This window comes from Phytophthora parasitica, assembly GCF_000247585.1.
Source record: "Phytophthora parasitica INRA-310 unplaced genomic scaffold supercont2.69, whole genome shotgun sequence".
Classification (NCBI taxonomy): Eukaryota; Oomycota; class Peronosporomycetes; order Peronosporales; family Peronosporaceae; genus Phytophthora; species Phytophthora nicotianae.
The window spans coordinates 235,373-253,718 of record NW_008649055.1 but is presented as its reverse complement, the minus strand read 5'-3'; the positions used below and the strand labels follow the sequence as shown (position 1 = coordinate 253,718).

The 18,346-nt window shown below is 50.3% G+C and overlaps 9 protein-coding genes across 13 annotated transcripts; 3 read left to right on the top strand and 6 right to left on the bottom strand.

The window, feature by feature from the left end:
- The first annotated feature begins 845 nt into the window (after nt 1–845).
- PPTG_17638 (hypothetical protein) lies at nt 846–2,782 on the top strand. Its single transcript, XM_008915317.1, has one exon. The coding sequence runs from the start codon at nt 928–930 to the stop codon at nt 1,525–1,527; it is 600 nt and encodes a 199-aa protein (XP_008913565.1). The 5' UTR covers nt 846–927; the 3' UTR covers nt 1,528–2,782.
- Nucleotides 1,488–4,715, bottom strand: PPTG_17637. 2 transcript variants are annotated; one of them, XM_008915316.1, is made up of 5 exons: nt 4,537–4,715; nt 4,214–4,462; nt 2,785–4,155; nt 2,644–2,718; nt 1,488–2,574 (listed from the first exon to the last, which is right to left on the bottom strand). In XM_008915316.1, the coding sequence occupies exons 2-5, from the start codon at nt 4,391–4,393 to the stop codon at nt 1,579–1,581; spliced, it is 2,622 nt and encodes an 873-aa protein (XP_008913564.1). In that variant the 5' UTR covers nt 4,394–4,462; nt 4,537–4,715; the 3' UTR covers nt 1,488–1,578. The 2 variants fall into 2 exon arrangements, with proteins under 2 accessions (XP_008913564.1, XP_008913563.1); XM_008915315.1 differs by having other exon boundaries at nt 1,499–2,574; nt 4,535–4,715.
- PPTG_17636 lies at nt 4,673–6,233 on the top strand. Of its 2 annotated transcripts, XM_008915313.1 has the most exons (5): nt 4,673–5,053; nt 5,122–5,290; nt 5,362–5,592; nt 5,666–5,939; nt 6,008–6,233. In XM_008915313.1, the coding sequence occupies exons 1-4, from the start codon at nt 4,737–4,739 to the stop codon at nt 5,933–5,935; spliced, it is 987 nt and encodes a 328-aa protein (XP_008913561.1). In that variant the 5' UTR covers nt 4,673–4,736; the 3' UTR covers nt 5,936–5,939; nt 6,008–6,233. The 2 variants fall into 2 exon arrangements, with proteins under 2 accessions (XP_008913561.1, XP_008913562.1); XM_008915314.1 differs by lacking the exon at nt 6,008–6,233 and having other exon boundaries at nt 5,666–6,000.
- PPTG_17635 lies at nt 5,227–7,509 on the bottom strand. Of its 2 annotated transcripts, XM_008915311.1 has the most exons (3): nt 7,291–7,509; nt 6,680–7,216; nt 5,227–6,612 (listed from the first exon to the last, which is right to left on the bottom strand). In XM_008915311.1, the coding sequence occupies exons 1-3, from the start codon at nt 7,438–7,440 to the stop codon at nt 5,965–5,967; spliced, it is 1,335 nt and encodes a 444-aa protein (XP_008913559.1). In that variant the 5' UTR covers nt 7,441–7,509; the 3' UTR covers nt 5,227–5,964. The 2 variants fall into 2 exon arrangements, with proteins under 2 accessions (XP_008913559.1, XP_008913560.1); XM_008915312.1 differs by having other exon boundaries at nt 6,680–7,509.
- Nucleotides 7,448–9,401, top strand: PPTG_17634 (hypothetical protein). Its single transcript, XM_008915309.1, has 2 exons — nt 7,448–7,947; nt 8,015–9,401. The coding sequence occupies exons 1-2, from the start codon at nt 7,579–7,581 to the stop codon at nt 8,297–8,299; spliced, it is 654 nt and encodes a 217-aa protein (XP_008913557.1). The 5' UTR covers nt 7,448–7,578; the 3' UTR covers nt 8,300–9,401.
- Nucleotides 8,361–9,316, bottom strand: PPTG_17633 (ribosomal protein L25, Ctc-form). The gene has a single exon (XM_008915310.1). The coding sequence runs from the start codon at nt 9,219–9,221 to the stop codon at nt 8,466–8,468; it is 756 nt and encodes a 251-aa protein (XP_008913558.1). The 5' UTR covers nt 9,222–9,316; the 3' UTR covers nt 8,361–8,465.
- Nucleotides 9,381–12,393, bottom strand: PPTG_17632. 2 transcript variants are annotated; one of them, XM_008915307.1, is made up of 11 exons: nt 11,862–12,393; nt 11,717–11,793; nt 11,563–11,638; nt 11,376–11,494; nt 11,168–11,302; nt 11,046–11,100; nt 10,627–10,993; nt 10,461–10,567; nt 10,225–10,392; nt 9,875–10,150; nt 9,381–9,801 (listed from the first exon to the last, which is right to left on the bottom strand). In XM_008915307.1, exons 1-11 carry the CDS (start codon nt 12,360–12,362, stop codon nt 9,472–9,474), a joined length of 2,211 nt encoding a protein of 736 aa, XP_008913555.1. In that variant the 5' UTR covers nt 12,363–12,393; the 3' UTR covers nt 9,381–9,471. The 2 variants fall into 2 exon arrangements, with proteins under 2 accessions (XP_008913555.1, XP_008913556.1); XM_008915308.1 differs by having other exon boundaries at nt 10,237–10,392.
- Nucleotides 12,394–12,521: 128 nt separating this feature from the next.
- Nucleotides 12,522–12,914, bottom strand: PPTG_17631 (hypothetical protein; the record flags this gene model as incomplete). Its single annotated transcript, XM_008915306.1, has 1 exon — nt 12,522–12,914. One exon carries the CDS (start codon nt 12,912–12,914, stop codon nt 12,522–12,524), a length of 393 nt encoding a protein of 130 aa, XP_008913554.1.
- A 53-nt stretch (nt 12,915–12,967) lies between these two features.
- On the bottom strand, nt 12,968–18,299 carry PPTG_17630 (hypothetical protein; the record flags this gene model as incomplete). Its single annotated transcript, XM_008915305.1, has 20 exons — nt 12,968–12,997; nt 13,076–13,243; nt 13,306–13,461; nt 13,531–13,722; nt 13,780–14,028; nt 14,107–14,190; nt 14,254–14,412; nt 14,472–14,789; nt 14,861–15,414; nt 15,491–15,776; nt 15,843–16,007; nt 16,075–16,335; nt 16,396–16,461; nt 16,523–16,624; nt 16,679–17,238; nt 17,299–17,562; nt 17,626–17,833; nt 17,900–18,034; nt 18,109–18,222; nt 18,285–18,299. 20 exons carry the CDS (start codon nt 18,297–18,299, stop codon nt 12,968–12,970), a joined length of 4,086 nt encoding a protein of 1,361 aa, XP_008913553.1.
- Nucleotides 18,300–18,346: the final 47 nt, after the last annotated feature.

Below are 18,346 nucleotides of genomic sequence, written 5' to 3'. Positions count from 1 at the left end.
CCAGCCCCGCCGACGGGTACACAAGATGAGCCCTCAGCAACCCCACATTTATCGGAGTACCCCCTCCGTTAGTCGGCAGTCCAGGGCACTGTGTGTCCGAGTGGATCACAACGTGATTTTGCGACTCCCACTTCACCACAGCCTCCTCCATGATAAAGAGCGGATATCACTGACTTAACTGCAAACCACATAGCAAGCATTGTTAGTCAATCCAGAGTAGGACAGTGGTGAACTGCAGGTGAAGTAAACGTCATGCTTGATGAACACGATATCGTTCTACATCTTACCGATCTCCTCCTAGTTCAGTCGGTGCTCCCATGCAGCGTTTTTTTTTTGTATCTCGCGGGCTTGACTACTTGGACGGCGAGTCCGTTTGCAGGCCAGCTGCTTCAGGTGCGGATGGCAGCTCACACCAGCTCTTGATACGCGCGTAGCCTGATTGAGCTTACCAAAGACTTCCTCTCGCTCTCGCAGTTTTGCGACGACGAAATTTTCGGGGCTACTAGGCTTCTTCTTCGTCGTCGCGACGACGACGTCGTCTACCTACATGAACCCAATTTATTTATGTCCAATCACATTGGTCTGTAGGTTGAGCGGAGGTTTACTTAATTGGCCCAAAGCGGGAAACTTCGACAAAATTAACAATATTTATGCGCGTTTAAGTCGCGATTTATCTGCAGCAGATAAATCACCTGTTTAATCTATATTCGGCAGGCGTCCAGTCGCTTAAAAGACACAAAACCAAACCACAGAATACAAAATCGAAGAAGTGATTAGAATTGTAAAAGTTGAATAATGTGTATTTTTTTAAAAATTACTTTTTGTTTTTTTTTTTTAAAAAAATTAAATTTGAGTAGGTTTTTTTTTAGGGACGGGGGGTTTTTTCGTTGTTTTTTTTTCTTGTTTTTTTTAGGGTACCCGTCGGTCATGGACGCGTTCCTGCAGCTGGACGCGGGCGGAGGCGTATACGACGACGACCTGGTGGTGGGTGAACACGTAGACTTGGAGACGCAGATCCAGCGCCACATTGCGGAGACGAGTCAAGCCGATGCACTATTCGGCGAGCAGCTCTACCGTCCAGTGGGGGAGGAGGGCGTGGAGGATAACCATGGAAAGGGCCGAGACGAGCAGCTGAGCGCCGCCGAGTCAGACGAGCTGGAGCGGCAACGCTATCTGCAGCGCATTCTGTCGATCGAGAAGGGGATGCAAGAGGCAGACAACGACGTGCAGCGGCGAATCGACACGATGAAGCGTATACTGGAGCTCAAAGACCCCATGGAGCAGATGTCGGAGTACCTGACACTCAAACAGGAAGCCCGACGAGAAGACGACGTGGACATTGTGGGGGATCTGGTACACTGCGCCAACCGTATGACGAACGAGGAAGACAGCGAAGTAGCCATGTTGGGGGCGTTCTTCTTCCTGTGCTACCGGCAGCATCCCAGGACACGAGGAATGGCAGCCATGTTGCCAGTTGTGGCGGCCATGATGGAGGCATCCAACGGAATGGACCACACGCAAATTTAATGTGCACAGGACAATTGGATGGAGCGTTTTAGTATTGAATCTATGGGCGCCTTAAGACCCCCACTGGAAGAAATCACATTGGCGGTTTGGACACTTGAAAAAGGTCCGATCTTTGTTCACTCCATTCTTACACGTGAACAAGACGCCAGGCAAATTACACTCACACGTTGGCGTCTCGTTATCTCCTCTGTCGGTCGTAGAAGGCGGCATCTCGTCCTTCCATTCGAAGAAGCCGCAGGTGTCTGGTCCCTGGAAGCTGCAGGCGTAAAACTCACGGTTCAGGTTCGGACCTGGCTTTCGGGTTGTGCGCAAGACGCAAGGGGTATTATGCCCAGAGCACTTGGGCACATTTAATACGCCAGCGACTCTCGAAGCTGACAAAGGCTGAGCTGATGCAGTGGGAGTCTCTGAAGCTTCGTCCTTCCACAGGAAAAACCCGCAGTTGTTCTCTGTTTGGCCGCGTCGGCAGCTGTAGAACTGTCGGCCTTTGTTCGGGCCGTCCTTCTTTACGGTTCTCTCGGCACAAGGTTCGTTATGACCAGGGCACTTCACTACGGGCGCGTTCGAGTCGGATACCCAAGCAAAAAAGTTGCACTGCTCACCTTGAGGCAGTGGACACACGTAAAACATCCGCCCAGTGTTCGGCCCGTCGCGAGTTACCTCCTTCTCCACGCAAGACAAACCGTGGTCATTGCAACGAGGGACATCTGAGGCCAGACTCGGAGTAGGGGGTGGTCGAGTCTGAGAACCTGCAGACCGTGATGGAGATCGTTGTCGTTTCTGCCGTCGATCTTGAGTGCCATTGCCAGCTCGTGTACTCGTCTCCGATCCTCTCGATGATGTACTGTCAGAATTCGGGCCACGAGGTCTCACGTCTGCGCGATGAGGCTGCCGTGGTTCTCTGTCAACAGGAGCGCGAGGCCTCAATTCCCCCATTCGTGGCAACCCAGGATCACGAGCATCATTAACCGATTGGCCGAATTGCTCCGAAAACGTCTGGTCTAGCACATTAGCGCTACGAGTAACTTCGAGGAAAATGCTCTTCATCTACGAATGCATTGATAGAACTTGTCAGTTCACTCGAGATGAAGATCAAGGCTCCTATACATTCTTTACCTGATCCATACACGAATCGACTACTTGTCGGAGAGCCTTTTGTCCTAGCGAAATCGCTTTGCAGTCATTCTCCATCTAAATGTTCAGGCAAAAGCAATTAGAGTCAAGTCAATACAGGTCCGCCACTTTTCGAACACCCACCGCAGCACGAAGAACTGGTTTTGCCAACTCGAGGCCCATGTGCTCGTATGATAATACCAACGCCAACCCCAGAGTTGTAGGCTTGAACTGGGTATCGTTGTTCACCTTGATAGCGTACTCCCGCTTAAGAATCGTCTTGATGTGCTCGGCGATCGTGGCGTCTGTACCAATACCGTTTGAGTCCATCTTTGCGATTAAATCAGCTTCCGATAGCAGCGGCGGCGGGTTTGTTTCTCCTGAGAGCATCACAACAGTCGACGGGCGGAACACATCGCCGCGTTGATAAACAGGAATCGCAGACGCATTCCATTTCTCGTACTTGTAGATATCCAAGTAATTTCGTTCCTCCACCATCAGTCCAGACGCAGTGAAGCTCTCACCCAGCATCCTCATCACGACACTCGTCTGGCTGCCCTTGGCATCGCGACTACAACACGCCAAGAAGTGGAGAGCGACGAACTCGTACACTTTCTTCTCGTTGGGGTCTGACAACTTATTTAGATCAACACTCTTGGTTGGGTGAATGGGAGGGTGTGCCTGGTCATCAGAGTTGCCGTGGCGAGGAGCTTCGTATTTGCCTCCATCAAGCAGCTGTCGAGTGACGTAGTTCCCCCACTGTTGATGAGTGTCGTGCAGTCGGACCAAACTCATGAGGTCTGAGCCTTCTTTGAATTTGCTGGTCTCCGTACGCGGATAGCTAATCAAACCCTTATTGTACAGACTTTCTGCTGCTTTCATGGTCGCCTCTGACGAGATCCGCAGCCAACGTGACACTCGTTTTTGCAGCTCCACTGTAGTTAGTGGCAACGGCTTCCGCTTCCAAGAAGGTCGCTTGTCTACGGACTCGATCGTTGCTGTTTGACTCTCTACTAGACACTCATAGATACACAAGCACGCCATGCGATCGAAGAGATGCCCACGCTTCCACTTGAACGTCGTTGTGGGTGCGTCTAATTGATCAGTTCGCTGGTGTGTGACACTGATGTAGTAAAAAGCTTCCCGTTCAAAGTTCTGGATCTTGAGAAATCGCTCCACCACAAAGCCGAGCGTCGGGAACTGGCAGGGTCCATAGCTAATAACGTTCTTCTCCTGACTCAACGCCGGGAATCTGCTCTGAATGCGCATCGTTTGAAACCTCGTAAACGCCGCGCCAATTCTTAAATCGATCTCTGATCGAGCATCGACAGCCAGTGAGAGTTTCTCATTGGGCTCAGACAAGTTCTGTACTGCATGAATGATGTCGCGAGGAATTAGAGCTGAGAACCTGGCGCGGAAAACGCGCAGCCTCCTATTGGTCTTCTCGCAGATACTTTTGACCTCGTAAGCGATGTTCTCACCCTCTCGATCACAATCCAACCACAACACGAGCCACTACAAAGATGATCAATCAGTCAATACCGCTACTATTGGACACAGAGAGGTGACACACCTGACTGTGCTTGGCCTCCTTCATTAGCGACTTCTCGATCTTCTTCTGAGTGTCATCGCTGCGTATCCTCTTGGTCACTGGAGCTGTAAAGAGATCCACGGGGTCGCACGAGTGCCAACTTCTGACACTCGCGTCAAAGTCCAGCTCCATAATGTGGCCTGTGACGGACGTGACGACCATTTGCACCTGCTGCCCTCGGATTTGATACGGGAACTCGAAGAGCGCATTGTATTTAGAAAAGCCGGCGCGCTGACAACACACGCGATAGAGATTGATTAGAGAGAGCGCTGAGAGATGCAAAGCAGTGAATGCACAACACACACGCTGGGAGCGGCCTGAAGACAGGATGTTGGCGATCTCCTTGGCCACCGATGGCTTCTCCGCCACGTTGAGCACCTTCATGCAAGTCAATCGGCAGCTTATTTAGGCGCGCTAAAAAGCATGCCACTCTTGGGATTGGCTGAAAAGGGAGTTCAACTTTGAGACCGTCACTCTCGTTTTGTCCACACGCTGCATAGTAACCATGACGATGAGTGGCTTCCTCAACGTCCGCAAGCCTGCGGGGCTCACGTCGCATCAGTGTGTGGGGGCCATGCGCCGAGTGTTCGACACGCGGCAGGTCGGACACGGCGGGACACTGGACCCGATGGCTACGGGCGTCCTTACGCTGGCAGTGGGGCGGGCAACGCGCTTCCTGCAGTACTTGACTACTGGTAAAGAGTACAGGGGCGCGATTCGACTGGGTGTCACCACGGACTCGGACGATATTACGGGCGAAGTTTTAACGCAGAAGCCGGCACCGTGGATTGATGAGGAAATAGTTAATTCAACGCTGCAGAGGTGAGAGGATGAAGAGCAGCAATAGGAGGCAGGAGTGAAGATCTGACAAGTGGAGCTGTTGGCTGCAGGTTCATTGGGGAGATCGACCAGGTGCCACCGCGAGTCAGCGCCATCAAGAAGAATGGCGTGCGGCTGTACAAATTGGCGAGATCAAAGAAGGACTTTAAAGTCAAGCCGAGACGAGTGAATATTGAGAGGATCGACGTTCAGAGCTTTACTCAAGGAGATTTTCCGGAGGTTGGGTCGATTGATTGGATAGTAATGTCATTGCTTGTTGGATGAAACTTACCTGATGACACCGTGCACAGGTGGATATTAACGTCGTCTGTGGAGGGGGCACCTACATCCGATCCATTGCACGGGAATGCGGCGAGGCACTAATTGTACCACCCGAGTACGTGGACTCGACGTGCACATTGCGCAATCCTGCAGGCGAATGTTGTGTCGGAGGAACGCTGACTGAGCTAGAGCGGACTCGAAGTGGGGCTTTTACCATCGCTGACAGTCTCGACTTCGATGAGATCCGATCCAAAGTAGAGGTATGCATTGCTGCAGTGAACGAAGAGAATACTCCGCTGGGAATCTAACGAGCTATTCTTCTGTTATCAACAGCGTGGGGAGTCTCCACTTCAACCGATCGAGAACATGCTCCAGCATCTCCCTTTTGCTGAATTGCCGTCCAAAACTGCCCAGTACTGGCTGAATGGCGGCAGTGTTGCTACCCCAGCAGAAGATATCGAGTTCGTGGGCCACAACCGCTTCAACCTCACCAGCGGTGAACCCATTCGCATTTACTCATCATCGACAATGCTGGGCATCGCTCAAGTGGATCCGCAAGCTCAGCACAAGGTGTACGTTCTCAGGAAGCGTTTATTCATCTAAAAAGGTCGGTATCTCTCTTCCTTGTGAATCTACTCGAAATGTGGAGTGACATTGCGGCTCTGCTGCATCAAGTTTTGCAGACCCGCGGCCATAATCGCCGCAAACATCTCGGGGTCGATAGACATCCCAGGGCCGCCGGACGCTGGCCGAGACGGCTTCTGATCCTCCTGAGCGTTCTCATACGCATACGCTGTCGCACCAGTAGGCTGTACCATGGTTCTAGCTTCGTCAAAATCAGCCATCGACAGAGGACGCATCGTAGGAGGCTCAGGTTGAGCTGCCTCATCGTAGATTTGGGGCTTCTCGTCTTTAACTGTCGGGTTCTTTGCAGCTTCTTCTGCTGCAGCACGGCAATTGTCGATATGCTCTCGAAGAGGAATCATCAGAGCAGCTCGACACAACTCCTTCAGATCGCTTCCACTATAGTACATCGTGTCGTTGGCGAGCTGGGCAAAATCAAAACTGTCGTCCACCCGCTCCGTCTTAAGCTGCAGTCGGAGAATCTTCTCACGCTGTGGTCTGTTGGGCAGTCCAATCTCAAACGTACGAGGCATTCGACGCAGGAAAGCAGGGTCCACATCGCCCGGACGATTGGTCGCACCCATGATAATGACACCGAAGCCTCCATCGTCTTCAGTGCTCATCTCAGTGAATCCGTCCCAAAGCGCCAGGAATTCCTACAGCATCAACAACAACAACGTCAGACAGGTGGCACCTTGTATCATCTAACACACTACTACTCACCGTTTTCATGGACGAGAACGTCGGGTCTGACACGCCGCCTCGCTTGCCCATGAAGGAATCGACCTCATCGATGAAAATGATGCACGGCGCCAGTTTCCGAGCCAGCGAGAAAGCGGCCCGTACGAGCTTCTGCGACTCGCCGAACCACTTGCTCATGATCGTACTGATCTTGAGATCGATGAAGAAAGCGCCTGACTCCTTGGCGATCGCCTTGGCCAGCATTGTCTTGCCTGTACCAGGTTTGCCATAGAGTAAAATACCCTTGGGGACAGTGAGCAGCTTCCCTCGAGAAGCGAAGAACTCGGGACTTTTAAGAGGAAGGACAACCAGATCGTGGATGTCGCGCTTCTGTCGCTCTAAGCCGCCGATGTCCTCGAATGACACGTCGATGTCCTGTGGGTCTACAATGTCACCAGCGATCACGTTCTCGAAATAATTCGTATTGAACACACGGCGACCTGTGCGCTTCAGGCGGTTCTGCAGCTTTGCCTGACTATCCTGGCCCTTGCTCCAGTCGTCCATCATGGGCTTCAGTTGCTGCAGCAATAGCAACAGCAATAACCAGTGTTAGCTTTACGATGTCGCACCACGTCAGAGCTCATTTTGCTTGCCTTGTACAAGTACTTGGACGTTTGGTACATGGTGTAGAGCATGAGACCGTCCAGCACCATACCCAGTATCTCGTCCCTAGCGGAGACGGCGTCATTGCCATTGGACGAGCTCTGCTTACCGCTAGAATCCTTGCTGCTGCCGCCGCCCATCGTCGAGATGCGAGTGTTCAGCTGTGGCAGGGAGAACACAATTGTGGTAAATGGGGCGAATACTTTTGGGGATAAAGTAAATTTGTATGATGCAGACTTTTGGCGGCAAAGTGTCACAATCTGAAGTTCCAGACAAAAATGGCGCCTGTGAAGAAGCCGCAGAGCTCGTATCTGATCTTCTGCAATGAGCGACGCAAGCAGGTGATGGATGAGAACCCAGGCACACGTATCGGCGACATCCAGAAGATCATTAGTGCGCAGTGGAAAGAGCTCAAGCCCGAGGAGAAGGACGTGTATGTGGAGCTGGCTGCCAAGGACAAGGCACGCTACGAACAGGAGTTGCTGGACAACCCGCAGGTCAATGAGGAGCCCACTGCAGAGGACAAGGCAGCGCAAGACTCCAATGCCTGTATCTATCCGTTGGGAAGAGTACGGAGGATCGTGCAGAGCGATCCTGACGTTGGCAAGGTCTCAAAGGACGCACTCATTGCCATCGCCAAGGCTTCGGTACGATCGGACTTGCGCACTAAACGAAGGGAACAAAGCTCTGACGCTGTTTATTTTACTATTGCAGGAGCTGTTTGCTCAGTTTCTAGGCACCAAGAGCTACGAGCAAGCGCTGTACCGTAACAAGCGGCAGATCAAGGCGTCGGACGTGACACGCACTATTCAAACCACAGCGTCGTTGGATTGGCTTCGCGAAGACTTTCCTGACGTCAAGCCCACTCCGAGGGACATTGCAGCTGAAAGTAAGGCGAAGAAGGACCAGGAAAAGGAGAAGAAGACATTACCTGACAGTGCGTCCTTCTTCAAGCCTAGGACTGCTGGAGATGCAAATGCAACGGCAGCCGAAGAGTAGAATTCACCAACTAAAGCTAATGTATATCCAGCGAAAATCCCGCGATGCCTCAAGGCTCAAATGGAATGGAAAAATCGGGAGCTCTATTTAATTGCAACTGAAGGGGCCAGCAGCGACAGCAAACACGACGTATCCTGTCCGCGCTGCTTTTTCCTGCCTTGTACGCCTAGAAAATGTCGTTCCAGTCATCGAACTCCTCGTCTTCGTCCTCTTCCTCCTTCTGCTCCACGACCTCTTCGACCACAGGCTCCACACGCGGGATGAGACCACGACGACCAGCAATCTTGGCGACCAGTGAACCTTCCGGGATGTTAGGCACCACTCCTTCCGGGAACTTGATAGACTCGAGGTACACCTTGTCACCCACGTGCAGGCCATTGACGTCGATCTGAAGCGTAGTCGGGATTTTGTCCGTAGAGATGGTGCAGTCAAGTGAGTGGTAGATGTGGTTGATGAAGCCTCCGCGCTTAAGACCAGGGCTGCCTTCCTCATTCAAGTACGTGATAGGGATGGACACAGTACGCCCAGGCTTGTAACGAAGGAAGTTCACGGCCAAAGGCACGTCGGTCACGGGGTCCAGCTGCACGTCACGCATATAGGCCTTGACGGGCGCCTGGCCGCCCACCTGGACGTGGAACACTTGGTTCTCTATGGACGTCCAGAGCTTGCGGTGCTCACGCTCGAAGGCACGCGTCGGGAATGAGACCAACACGCGCTCATCCTTGCCGTCCTCGCCCTCACCGTAGAGTACGCCCGGCAGCAGACCCTGCTTGCGCAGACGCCGAGATGCACGTGATCCCTCACCTTCACGCACCACGAGCTGCAGCACGTTTGAAGAAGCCTCCTGAGTAGCAGCGGCCGCAGCCGAGAAGCGAGCCACCTGAGCGCCAGAGCGCATCGCGTGCCGCTGGAGCGCCAACATCCTTCGCCAATACCAAGCGTCTGCAATGACAATGCTGGGCCACACAAGCCAAAAGGTTTGTGGTCGCAATCGATTACGACGAGGTAATAAATTAGAGAGTAATTTTAAACTGGCGAAGTGCAACTGTAGTTTGTAGCCATCTAAATAATAAAAAATATAGCAGGAAGCATGTTCAAATATCAAAATACGGTTGAAGTTTTCATCAGGTTTTGCTATTTTGTACCACCGTGTTTTGGAAAATGGCTTCAGCCTACACGAGTGTGAACTGCTCATACAGCAGCGCTCGGATGCGATAATAGTTCCTGGACAGTGTACCTTCCATCACGATTTCGTTGTTCATTGCACGTTTGAGCACCACACCGTCATTGCAGACCAGCATACCTCCGCGGAATTTGGCCTGGAAGCCTGCTTTACCCAGCACCTGCTTCATCACGTCCAGCTTCATCTTGCCGTCACTCAGCAGAATAGGCTCGTGCGTCGTCTGGCCACCATTCTCGTTCAGAGGCTGCAACACTGGTACCGAGCTGTTCTCGGGTAGCACAAGTTGGCCAGTAACATAAGCGACTTCGTGACTGCCAACCTGTTGATCACAAGTAATTCACAGAGGTCAATAGACGAAGACCTATATAGAGCCAAGAGAGCCATCAACGTACCTTCCGGAATACCGCTGATGTGTACAGCGATTCCTTGACCGACAGCTTGTACACGTTCGTGTCGGACTCAATGTCGATACACTCCATCACGTTTGGAGTAAACACAGCTTCACACATTGGGATGGACGATTCCACAAACTGCTTCAGCTCGCTCGTAGTCTTCTCAGTGCCATGGACCAAAATGAGTTTGCGAGGCTTGACATTGCCCAAACAGTTTCGAATTGCTCGGCCATCTGCAACACCGTCAAAGTCCACTTGCGTGATACGAGCAGCGATCTGAGGAGCAAAAAAACGGTTATTGTTAGAGCATCACGAAATAAAGTGATACCATCAATACACAGGATTCTTACGTTGACGACGACCTCGTTCGTGATAGTCTTGGTAGGACGAGTCTCGACTGCAGCCTCCTGATCAGCATTTTCCATGTCCTCATCCCCATCGGCATCTTCAATGATATTACGACGAGCCTGGCGATTTGCCAGCAACGTAGCGTCCTTGAAGTCGTCTGGGTTGATGATCTGTTGGTAAAAGTGCACCCGTTAACGTCAAACACCAACAATGCCATCCTAGTAGTAGAACAATGTACCTCTCCGTATTCGTCCCACTCGATCTTTGGCTCCACGGCAAAGAACATGGGATACCGAACCGATGCGAACTGTCCAAGGCCGACCTTAAAAGTGCCTCGAAGTTGAACTGCAACAGCTTGGTTAGTTCAAAATTGCGTGAAAGTACAGAAGCCGACCATAACTCACCTTCTTGCTGTGTAGTCTCCTCTTCTTCCGACTCAGATTCAAAGTCTTCGATTCCCATCATCATATCTTCCATGGCAGCCTCTTCAATCTCCTTCGCCTTGTTCTCAGCCTCTGTACGAAGGCGTTTTCGCTCCTTCACTTCATAAAGCGCAAGCTCTGCCCCTTCCAAGAACACCTTCTTCGTCACTGTGCATGAAATAGTTTTCTCAGCGGATGGGTCCTTCGACAGCTTCAGTACACGGGATGCAAACGACGTCCCTGGCGTTGTTGACGTGAAAATGATGCTGTTTCGAGGATCGGGAGCCCAGCGAATGAAAATATCCTTTGCAAAGCCGCATTCTAGACTTGGAGACGTAGCCAACACCACCTGAATACATTTGATTAGCTCTTGTTACTCCAAAACAGACTTCTTGACTCACCTTGGGGTTCGGCAATGCGTCCAGTTCTTCCAACGTGTGGACCAAATGAATGTGTCTACGAGCCACAGCTCAAAAATCAGTTATAAGAGTAGACTACAACTCATGGGGGAGATTATACGTACGTGAATTGGAACGGGTTCTGGCGACCAACGTCGAAGTTCTTCGCGATTCGGTCGTTACACCACTCCAGCATTGCCTGTGCAGCCTTGGGCGTGTAGTAGCTCATATCATGGAGCAAAGCAATGGGGTCACGCAGCCTGCGTACGAGTGAAGCAAAAAATAGTTAGACGTACAAGCTTCATCATCATAGCCCAAGTGATCATCGCTTACTTGTTCTGGATCCAGTACTGATCCAACACTCGCATCAATTCAAGTACTCGACCAGAGCTGTCGGTCGGGATCAGTACATTTCCACCGTTTCGGACTGTCTTCAAAATCTCCATCATGATCTGAGTGCAACACAAGAGAGTTAATAAAAGAAAACACACATTCTCATCACGAGAGCTCCAGAACAAACCTTGCTATCTCGGTCCTTGAGCTTGGGTTGTTCCGCATGGAGGTTCATGGAATCGGTAATAAGCAGCGTTGGGCGACTGCAAATAAAATCATCAATAACAAGCATCAGCACGAATGATCCACACCGACCGCAGTCTCGACATTTAAGAACTCACGTGAACGAGTCCAGAATCGTCTTCTGAAGCACGTGCTCCGAGCGATGATTGTAATCCACCGCGTAGATAATATCGTCCTGCATTCAGTATACAGTAGCAGTCAGTAAGGAGCCATCAGCTAAACATTGGGCAGCTCCATCCTCACCGTCTCCTTCATGATCCTCCAGAGCGCACCTCCAATCAGATGACCGGCCACATGAGGCGTGATAACGATCCCCTCTCCACTGCTTGTGAGCGTCAACTTTTCCGAGTATTTCAGCTGCTTAAACCGCTCGAAGACCAGATCCACATCGTCCAGCGAGAAGAGTGAAAAGTCGCTGTCGTGTTTTGTCTTGGCCTGGAACGCGTCGTACAGCGCAATCTGCCCCATACGGTGCACAGGTAACGTGCCGTACACGGGTGCATTGAGCCCCAATTTGCCCATAGCGTAGGGCAGCGCCCCCATGTGCGCCAAGTCCAGATGCGACACCAGCACCAGGTCGATGCGGTCCACTACGCGCTGCAGAGGCTTGAGCAGCTCCACATCGTACGCGTCCGTCCAGCCACAGTCCAGTAGAATGCATACCTCGTCCACCTCCAGCAGATACGCACAGCAGGGCGCGCTGGAGTGCACGCCATACAGCGGTGTGAAGGTGATCACCGCCATCGCTCCAGGCACCTTGCGGTCAATTGGGGTTATTTAACCTAATCCATGTTGGTTAATTTTGTAATTTTTTACATAGATTTTCAGGCCAGGAAAAATGGACAACTTGAAGCAGTTTCACTATGTTCCAAGTTGGTTGTGCTTTAGATCCTACTGCGATGACTATTGTGTTGCTATCTTACGCTGCATAGAGATAGCGCGACGCTCCCATACAATGAGTGCTATGACCCATGCGGTCGGTACCAGCAGCATCGGCAGCAGCCAACTCAACGCTTCGCGCGAGTATTCGATCAGGTGGGTGGCAAACCCCACAGCAACGCAGCCTCCGAGCAGGAATAGCGTGAACAAAGCCAGAAAAATGGACTCCAGCAACGCCACTTGATCGTCTGCTGAGTCGTTGCTGTCGTCCCCCAGTCGAACGATCTCCATCTTGTAACACACATCGTCAAAGTCCTCGAGTTGCAATTGTGCTTTCTTGGAACGGAGACGAAGCCGCGGTAGATGGTATCGGGGCTTCTTTCTCTTGGTGTGGTCGGAACGATCCGTGGAGGGCATTATCAATAGTGATGAAGAGACTCCGACGGTTCGGTTTAAGTCGACAAAATTATTTAGAAGAGCAAGTGACGGATACCCATTTCCTGATAAAGGCAATGGTATCACCATTAGTCGGAAAGCAGCAATAGAGAGCGACGACGGCTTTAGTATATAACACATACCTGGGCGAATGCCTCGTTCAGTTCCTTCTCGAATTGTTTCTCGGGGACGTCCGCTGGCAATAGTTTGCTAAGTGGGGTCTTCTTCTTTATAGCTGCAACTTTGGCGTTATCATAAGCGTACTTTGCGCTCATTCGGGGAGGAATCATCTTAGAGATGCTCGCATCAACCTAAATGTGGTTATGATGGTGCTGTCAGCAATTTCAAGTCCATCTACAAAGGAGATACTTACGATCGGTTCGGTTGACAAGTGGGGTAGTTGAGGATCTTGAAGCCGCACGAACAATGATGCTCCTGGCTCGGGAACTGGAATCAATTGCTTCACTTTTTCATTTCCGATATCGTCGACCACAGCGTTCAACCCACCCGTTGCTGCCTTCAATAAGCTCTGGTTTGCAGCACAAGTACATGGTCATTTAGACGAAGTAGTAGGGAAACTATAACAAAGCAAACGAACCAGATTGACCTCCCCCTGGAAGAGAGGGAGTTGGACGGAACACACGTTAACAAAGCGGGAGTGTGCGAGAACAGGGAGGAACGTCCACCCATACTGCTGCGACGTGATTTTGCCCGTCTTAGGATGCCGATTCACGCTTCGGACATCGAAAAGTACCGCCAGCAACTGGTCACTACGTGAATCTTTCAAAGTCTGTGACAACATCCGAGTTAGAACTGTTATAGATAAGCTCTCATCTGTAAATTGTACCATGTATCCGTCGTCAAACTCGGGTGATGTCTGTGAACTGGTCCACTCCGTCGTTGTGGTAAAATGCACGTCCCCTGTCAGCCGAATCGCTTGATAGAAGGATCCAGGTGGATACACGGAGAAGAGAACTTTAAAGAACGGTCCTCCTTTTGCCTTGACGTTGTGCAACGCATCGACTGCGACTCGGAATCCAATTGCTGGATCGTATCGGAGCGCAGACGAGAGGTCGAGATAATTCGCTGGTTTGGTCTAGAGCAAACCAAAACGATTAAAGAGTTAAATCCGTTCCCCCTGCTCCAGAGCTCAAATAAAAAAAGCACAACAAACCTTCAGCATTTCTCGAGCTTCATTTGTACTGAGCGATATCTGCTGAAGACATTGGGCTACGATCTTTGCTCTGCGGTTCTTATGCTGCAGGAAGGAACCATAGTGAAAGGTTAACCACAGCAAGTTCCACAAAGGAGTAACGCTTACCCGAAGCGAGTAAATCTTCTCTTCAATGCCCGAAGGAACACAGCGCAACGAATCGTACAACTGATCACAGTACTGAGGAGCAGGTATCTGCAACCCCTTTGCCTCCCATTCGTTAGGCGGGTGATCACTCCGTGAAAGAAGCGCTAACCCGTCTCCTGACTGTCCAAAGTGAATTCCCATTAGTAGAATATTGTAGACAATAAATTATCTTGACATACCAATTTTGCTCTCACAACTCGCAGTAGCACCGTAGCACAAGGAATTCGCGGAAACTCTTCACATGACTTTGCATTCAACGGCTGATTCACTTCGGCAGACTGGACTTGGGTATGCAGTGGTAGCTGAAATCCCCCTTCGTTCAAGATGAAATGATGAATACTTGGGCGATTAGGCTGGTCAGTAGTCTCAACGTCGAGAAATACCGGAAAGACGGAATATCCCAGGATCACTGGCCTCTTTGACACCAGCTCAATTATGTCAACGCGAATAACCAACGTAAGTGTCGGATTAAAATTGCCTTGGCGATACTCCACATACTACCAATATACAGATAAATTCACAGGTTAGTAAACACACACAATCTTTAGATAACTTCCCTCAATCGTACCGCGTCGAACACTGGATCAAAGGCACCTGACTCCGCCACAGCAAATGTACTGCCATTTGCAGCTACTACTTGAGTTCGATCAGCGTGAAGAGCTGCGATTGTTACCTTGGAAATGGTGACGCTATCTGGAAATCCACGACCGCCGTCGATATACACGTTGAAACCATCTCCAGATTGGAATGGGCTTCCGCCAAGTAGACGCCTTTGCAATTCACTGGTCTTGTCAACGCGAATCCATGGTTCATCTGACTCTGCATTACTATCCTCACGAAAAGGAGGTAATCGAGACCTATCACTTGTTGGTGGAATGTTCGAGCGAGGACGCGTACTAGACGGTCGTGGGGATGCTGATGAAAGCGAGCGAAAGTGCTCAACATCAAGAAAATCTTGCTTTGGGGGACCAACTGATGGCGGTGAGTCGGTTGTAGTTGGTGGTCTTGGCTTTTGGTCTTCCAGGGGCTTTGCGGGAGTAATCGGAGTCCTTCTACCTGCCATCATACTCTTCGACTGTGGTCTGGGAGGTGCCTTCCCAGATTCTGGAAGTTGATATCGCACTAGGGAAAGTAAACATAAGAGAAATGTTCGTTAGATAGTGAAAGCGTCGTGTTATCAGTAGACACAGTTGTGTACCTGCATGCAGTTCTGGGTCCACAAGCATTTGGGAAGCCTCCTCAATGCTTTCACCGTGCACAAGTCGGATATGTATCCTCATGCCACCGCACTCCGCAGGTGTTGGAGGAAGGACATGAACCTTGGACGGGTCAGGCATCGACGACTGCTTCACTGGAAGCTTGAAGAGCCCAAGCGATAATACCAGCTCTCCCTCGTTTGTCAGCTTAAAAATGTCAAAGGCTGTCCAGCCTAAACTTATTGGAACACGTGCACCACTTGCACCGTTTTGAACCACCGAAGTCACCTTTCAACGTAACATAATAAGCGGTCATTTCGGGGCTAGTAAAACCGAAATTCTATTGCATCGCACCTCCATAACCACGCGTAGTTCCAAAGCCGCTGCTAACCTTTTGATATGACTAGGAGAGAGAAACAAGCACAGCTTGTGCTGTGAATTCATCGTCTTAGTCTCATTTGTAGACACAACTTTGAATGGTGTACGAAGAATTTTGCCTTCGAAGACAGCGTAGGTAATCTACGAGATGAAAACAAAGTGTCAGAAAAACATAGCAGATGACAGTTTACCAACGAATTCATCATACCTGCAGATCAGTTGTTGTTGTGGGTACCCTATCAACAAAGTCCCAAAACAGAGCAAAGCCACTCTCTGGGCTGTATGAAGCTGTAGATTCTCCCTGGATATCTGAATTCAGCCCATTATTTTTCACGTCGTTATGTTGAATCGCACGCTGAACTCGAAGCGTAACCAGCTCTCGCTTCTGTTTGGCGAGCCAGTCCTCATGATCAAGCTCGCGCTTTTTCTCCTCTCTTCGACGCTGAATTCGCTCTTTGAGGTCTTCCAGCTAACAAACCATAATGTTAAGAGTGTTCTTCAAAATTCAATAGCGTATCAAGCTCTCTACCTTTTCTTGCTCTTCCAGGAGATCCCGCTCGTTTCGGACCTTGGCTAGATTTTCAAGATGCTGCCTCTGCAAGCCACATAAGAGTCCGCCGTGTGCCCATACTCCAGCTAGAATAAATCTACAGTACCTTCAAACTTTTGAGAGCTGAATCATCGTTGTTGTCAGCCGCAGGCGAGGCAGCCGAAGCGTCAGTACTGTCGTTTTTGACTGTCAGTGTCGAAATCTTGGTCTACTTTAACATCGATTAGTATACTAGATAGCAGATATCGTATGAATCACCTACTTGCAGCTCCTGAATACGGATTTGGAGCCGAGCGAATTCCTTTGCTTCGGCTTGTTGTTCATTGGCGAAACGCTGCATTTCAAGATCTCGCTCCAATCTTCGAATATCTTCTTCTTGCTGATTAAGCAACGGCTTTGACGATTGCTCAAGTGGAGTAGCATTTCCTACCTGGTATGATGGGAGCCACGGAGGTGCCGCTGGATAGGGACTACCAGGAAAACACGACGAAACTCCAGTACCGTACGGATACACCGGCATAATTGGGGGCGAGAAGAATTGGTAAGGAGAGAACGAGGTTGTTGAGAAAAGATAGCTGTGGGGGTAACAGGGGACTGCAAGTTGCTGAAGATAACTTGGGTGTTGCGCGATGGGTTGAGCTGCTGGCTGGGTGAGTGGTGCTGCTGGTAAACTGTCTGCTGTTTGAGTACTGGTAACTGGAGATGCATCTTTGCTTAAAGCGTGACGGGGCTGATGAGGAGCGTCTAGAGGCTTGAGGTTAATAAACTTATTGACTGCTTTCGTCACCGCCGCTATGCGGCTGCTATCTTGTGTTGTTGAGTCTGTTTAGCATAAATCGTTAGATCTTCTGAAGTTGTTGATAAGGGTGCGTGTGGCCCTACCTGGTGCACTACTGTCATCGTGGTCATGGTTCATCAAAGACATAGAACAGTCGTTTAACATGCTGCTTGTACATCTTGAAACAGTTAATGAGGGTGTGTCAAAATTTGCTTCTTGGCGACGGGAGCTTGCTTTCTCTAGCTCAGCTTGCAGTCTTTCGACCCGCTTTTGTTGCTCATCGCAGTTGATGTTTCGAAGGAAGTGCTGCAACGCATCATCTTTCGTGACCGCCTCTTGGTTAGGAGCTAACAGTTGAGTGGATCTGGCTGCAAACCATTGATGAAATGCTCCGAGAATCTTAAGAAAAAATAGCATGAGAGAGCAAGTACCTTGCGGAGATTGCGACAACGTATTCGCACGAGGCATAAGTTTATCAGGGTTCGCGTCGGTTGTCACCTGCGCCCGAATATTCCTGTCCTCTCTCTGGTTCAGATCTTCATTCGATTTAGATGATATTGTAGCTGTAGCCACCACAGACGCTGCGGTTTGCTGGAATGGACTGGGTTTGATATTCGCACTCTTGCGAAACTTCAGTTCCTAACGTAGAATATGCGTCGTAACCACATTCTAAGCACCCAATTCTACATTCAAAACTCATCGCACCTTCTCCTTGAGATTATCGTTGAGCTTAATGAGCTTCTCCTCTTCAGTTTTCTTTTGCGTCTCCAGCAGCTCCTTCGCTCGTCGCACTTCCAAAAGCTGCTTCTGCGTCTGCTCCTCACGCGACCACAGCGTTCCCTGCCATCGTAAACTAATCAGAATACTAGTTGCAATTAATAATAATGCATTCTGACAATATACGCAGTACGCACCGCCTGCAGCTGGCTCAGTTCGTCGCGGATCCGCTTCTTCTCGGCACGGAGTCGCAGCTCCTTCTGCTTGGCCAGTGCAATCTGCTGCAGTAACGCCTCTACTTCTGCCTCATCCTGTAACATCACAGAAATTAGTTTTCAATCTCAATTAGCTCAACGTCATTGGCGTAACAAACCTCCGAAATTCCCATCGACATGAGTGTATCCATCTCGCCTCGCGTCGTTTCAAGAACTTCAT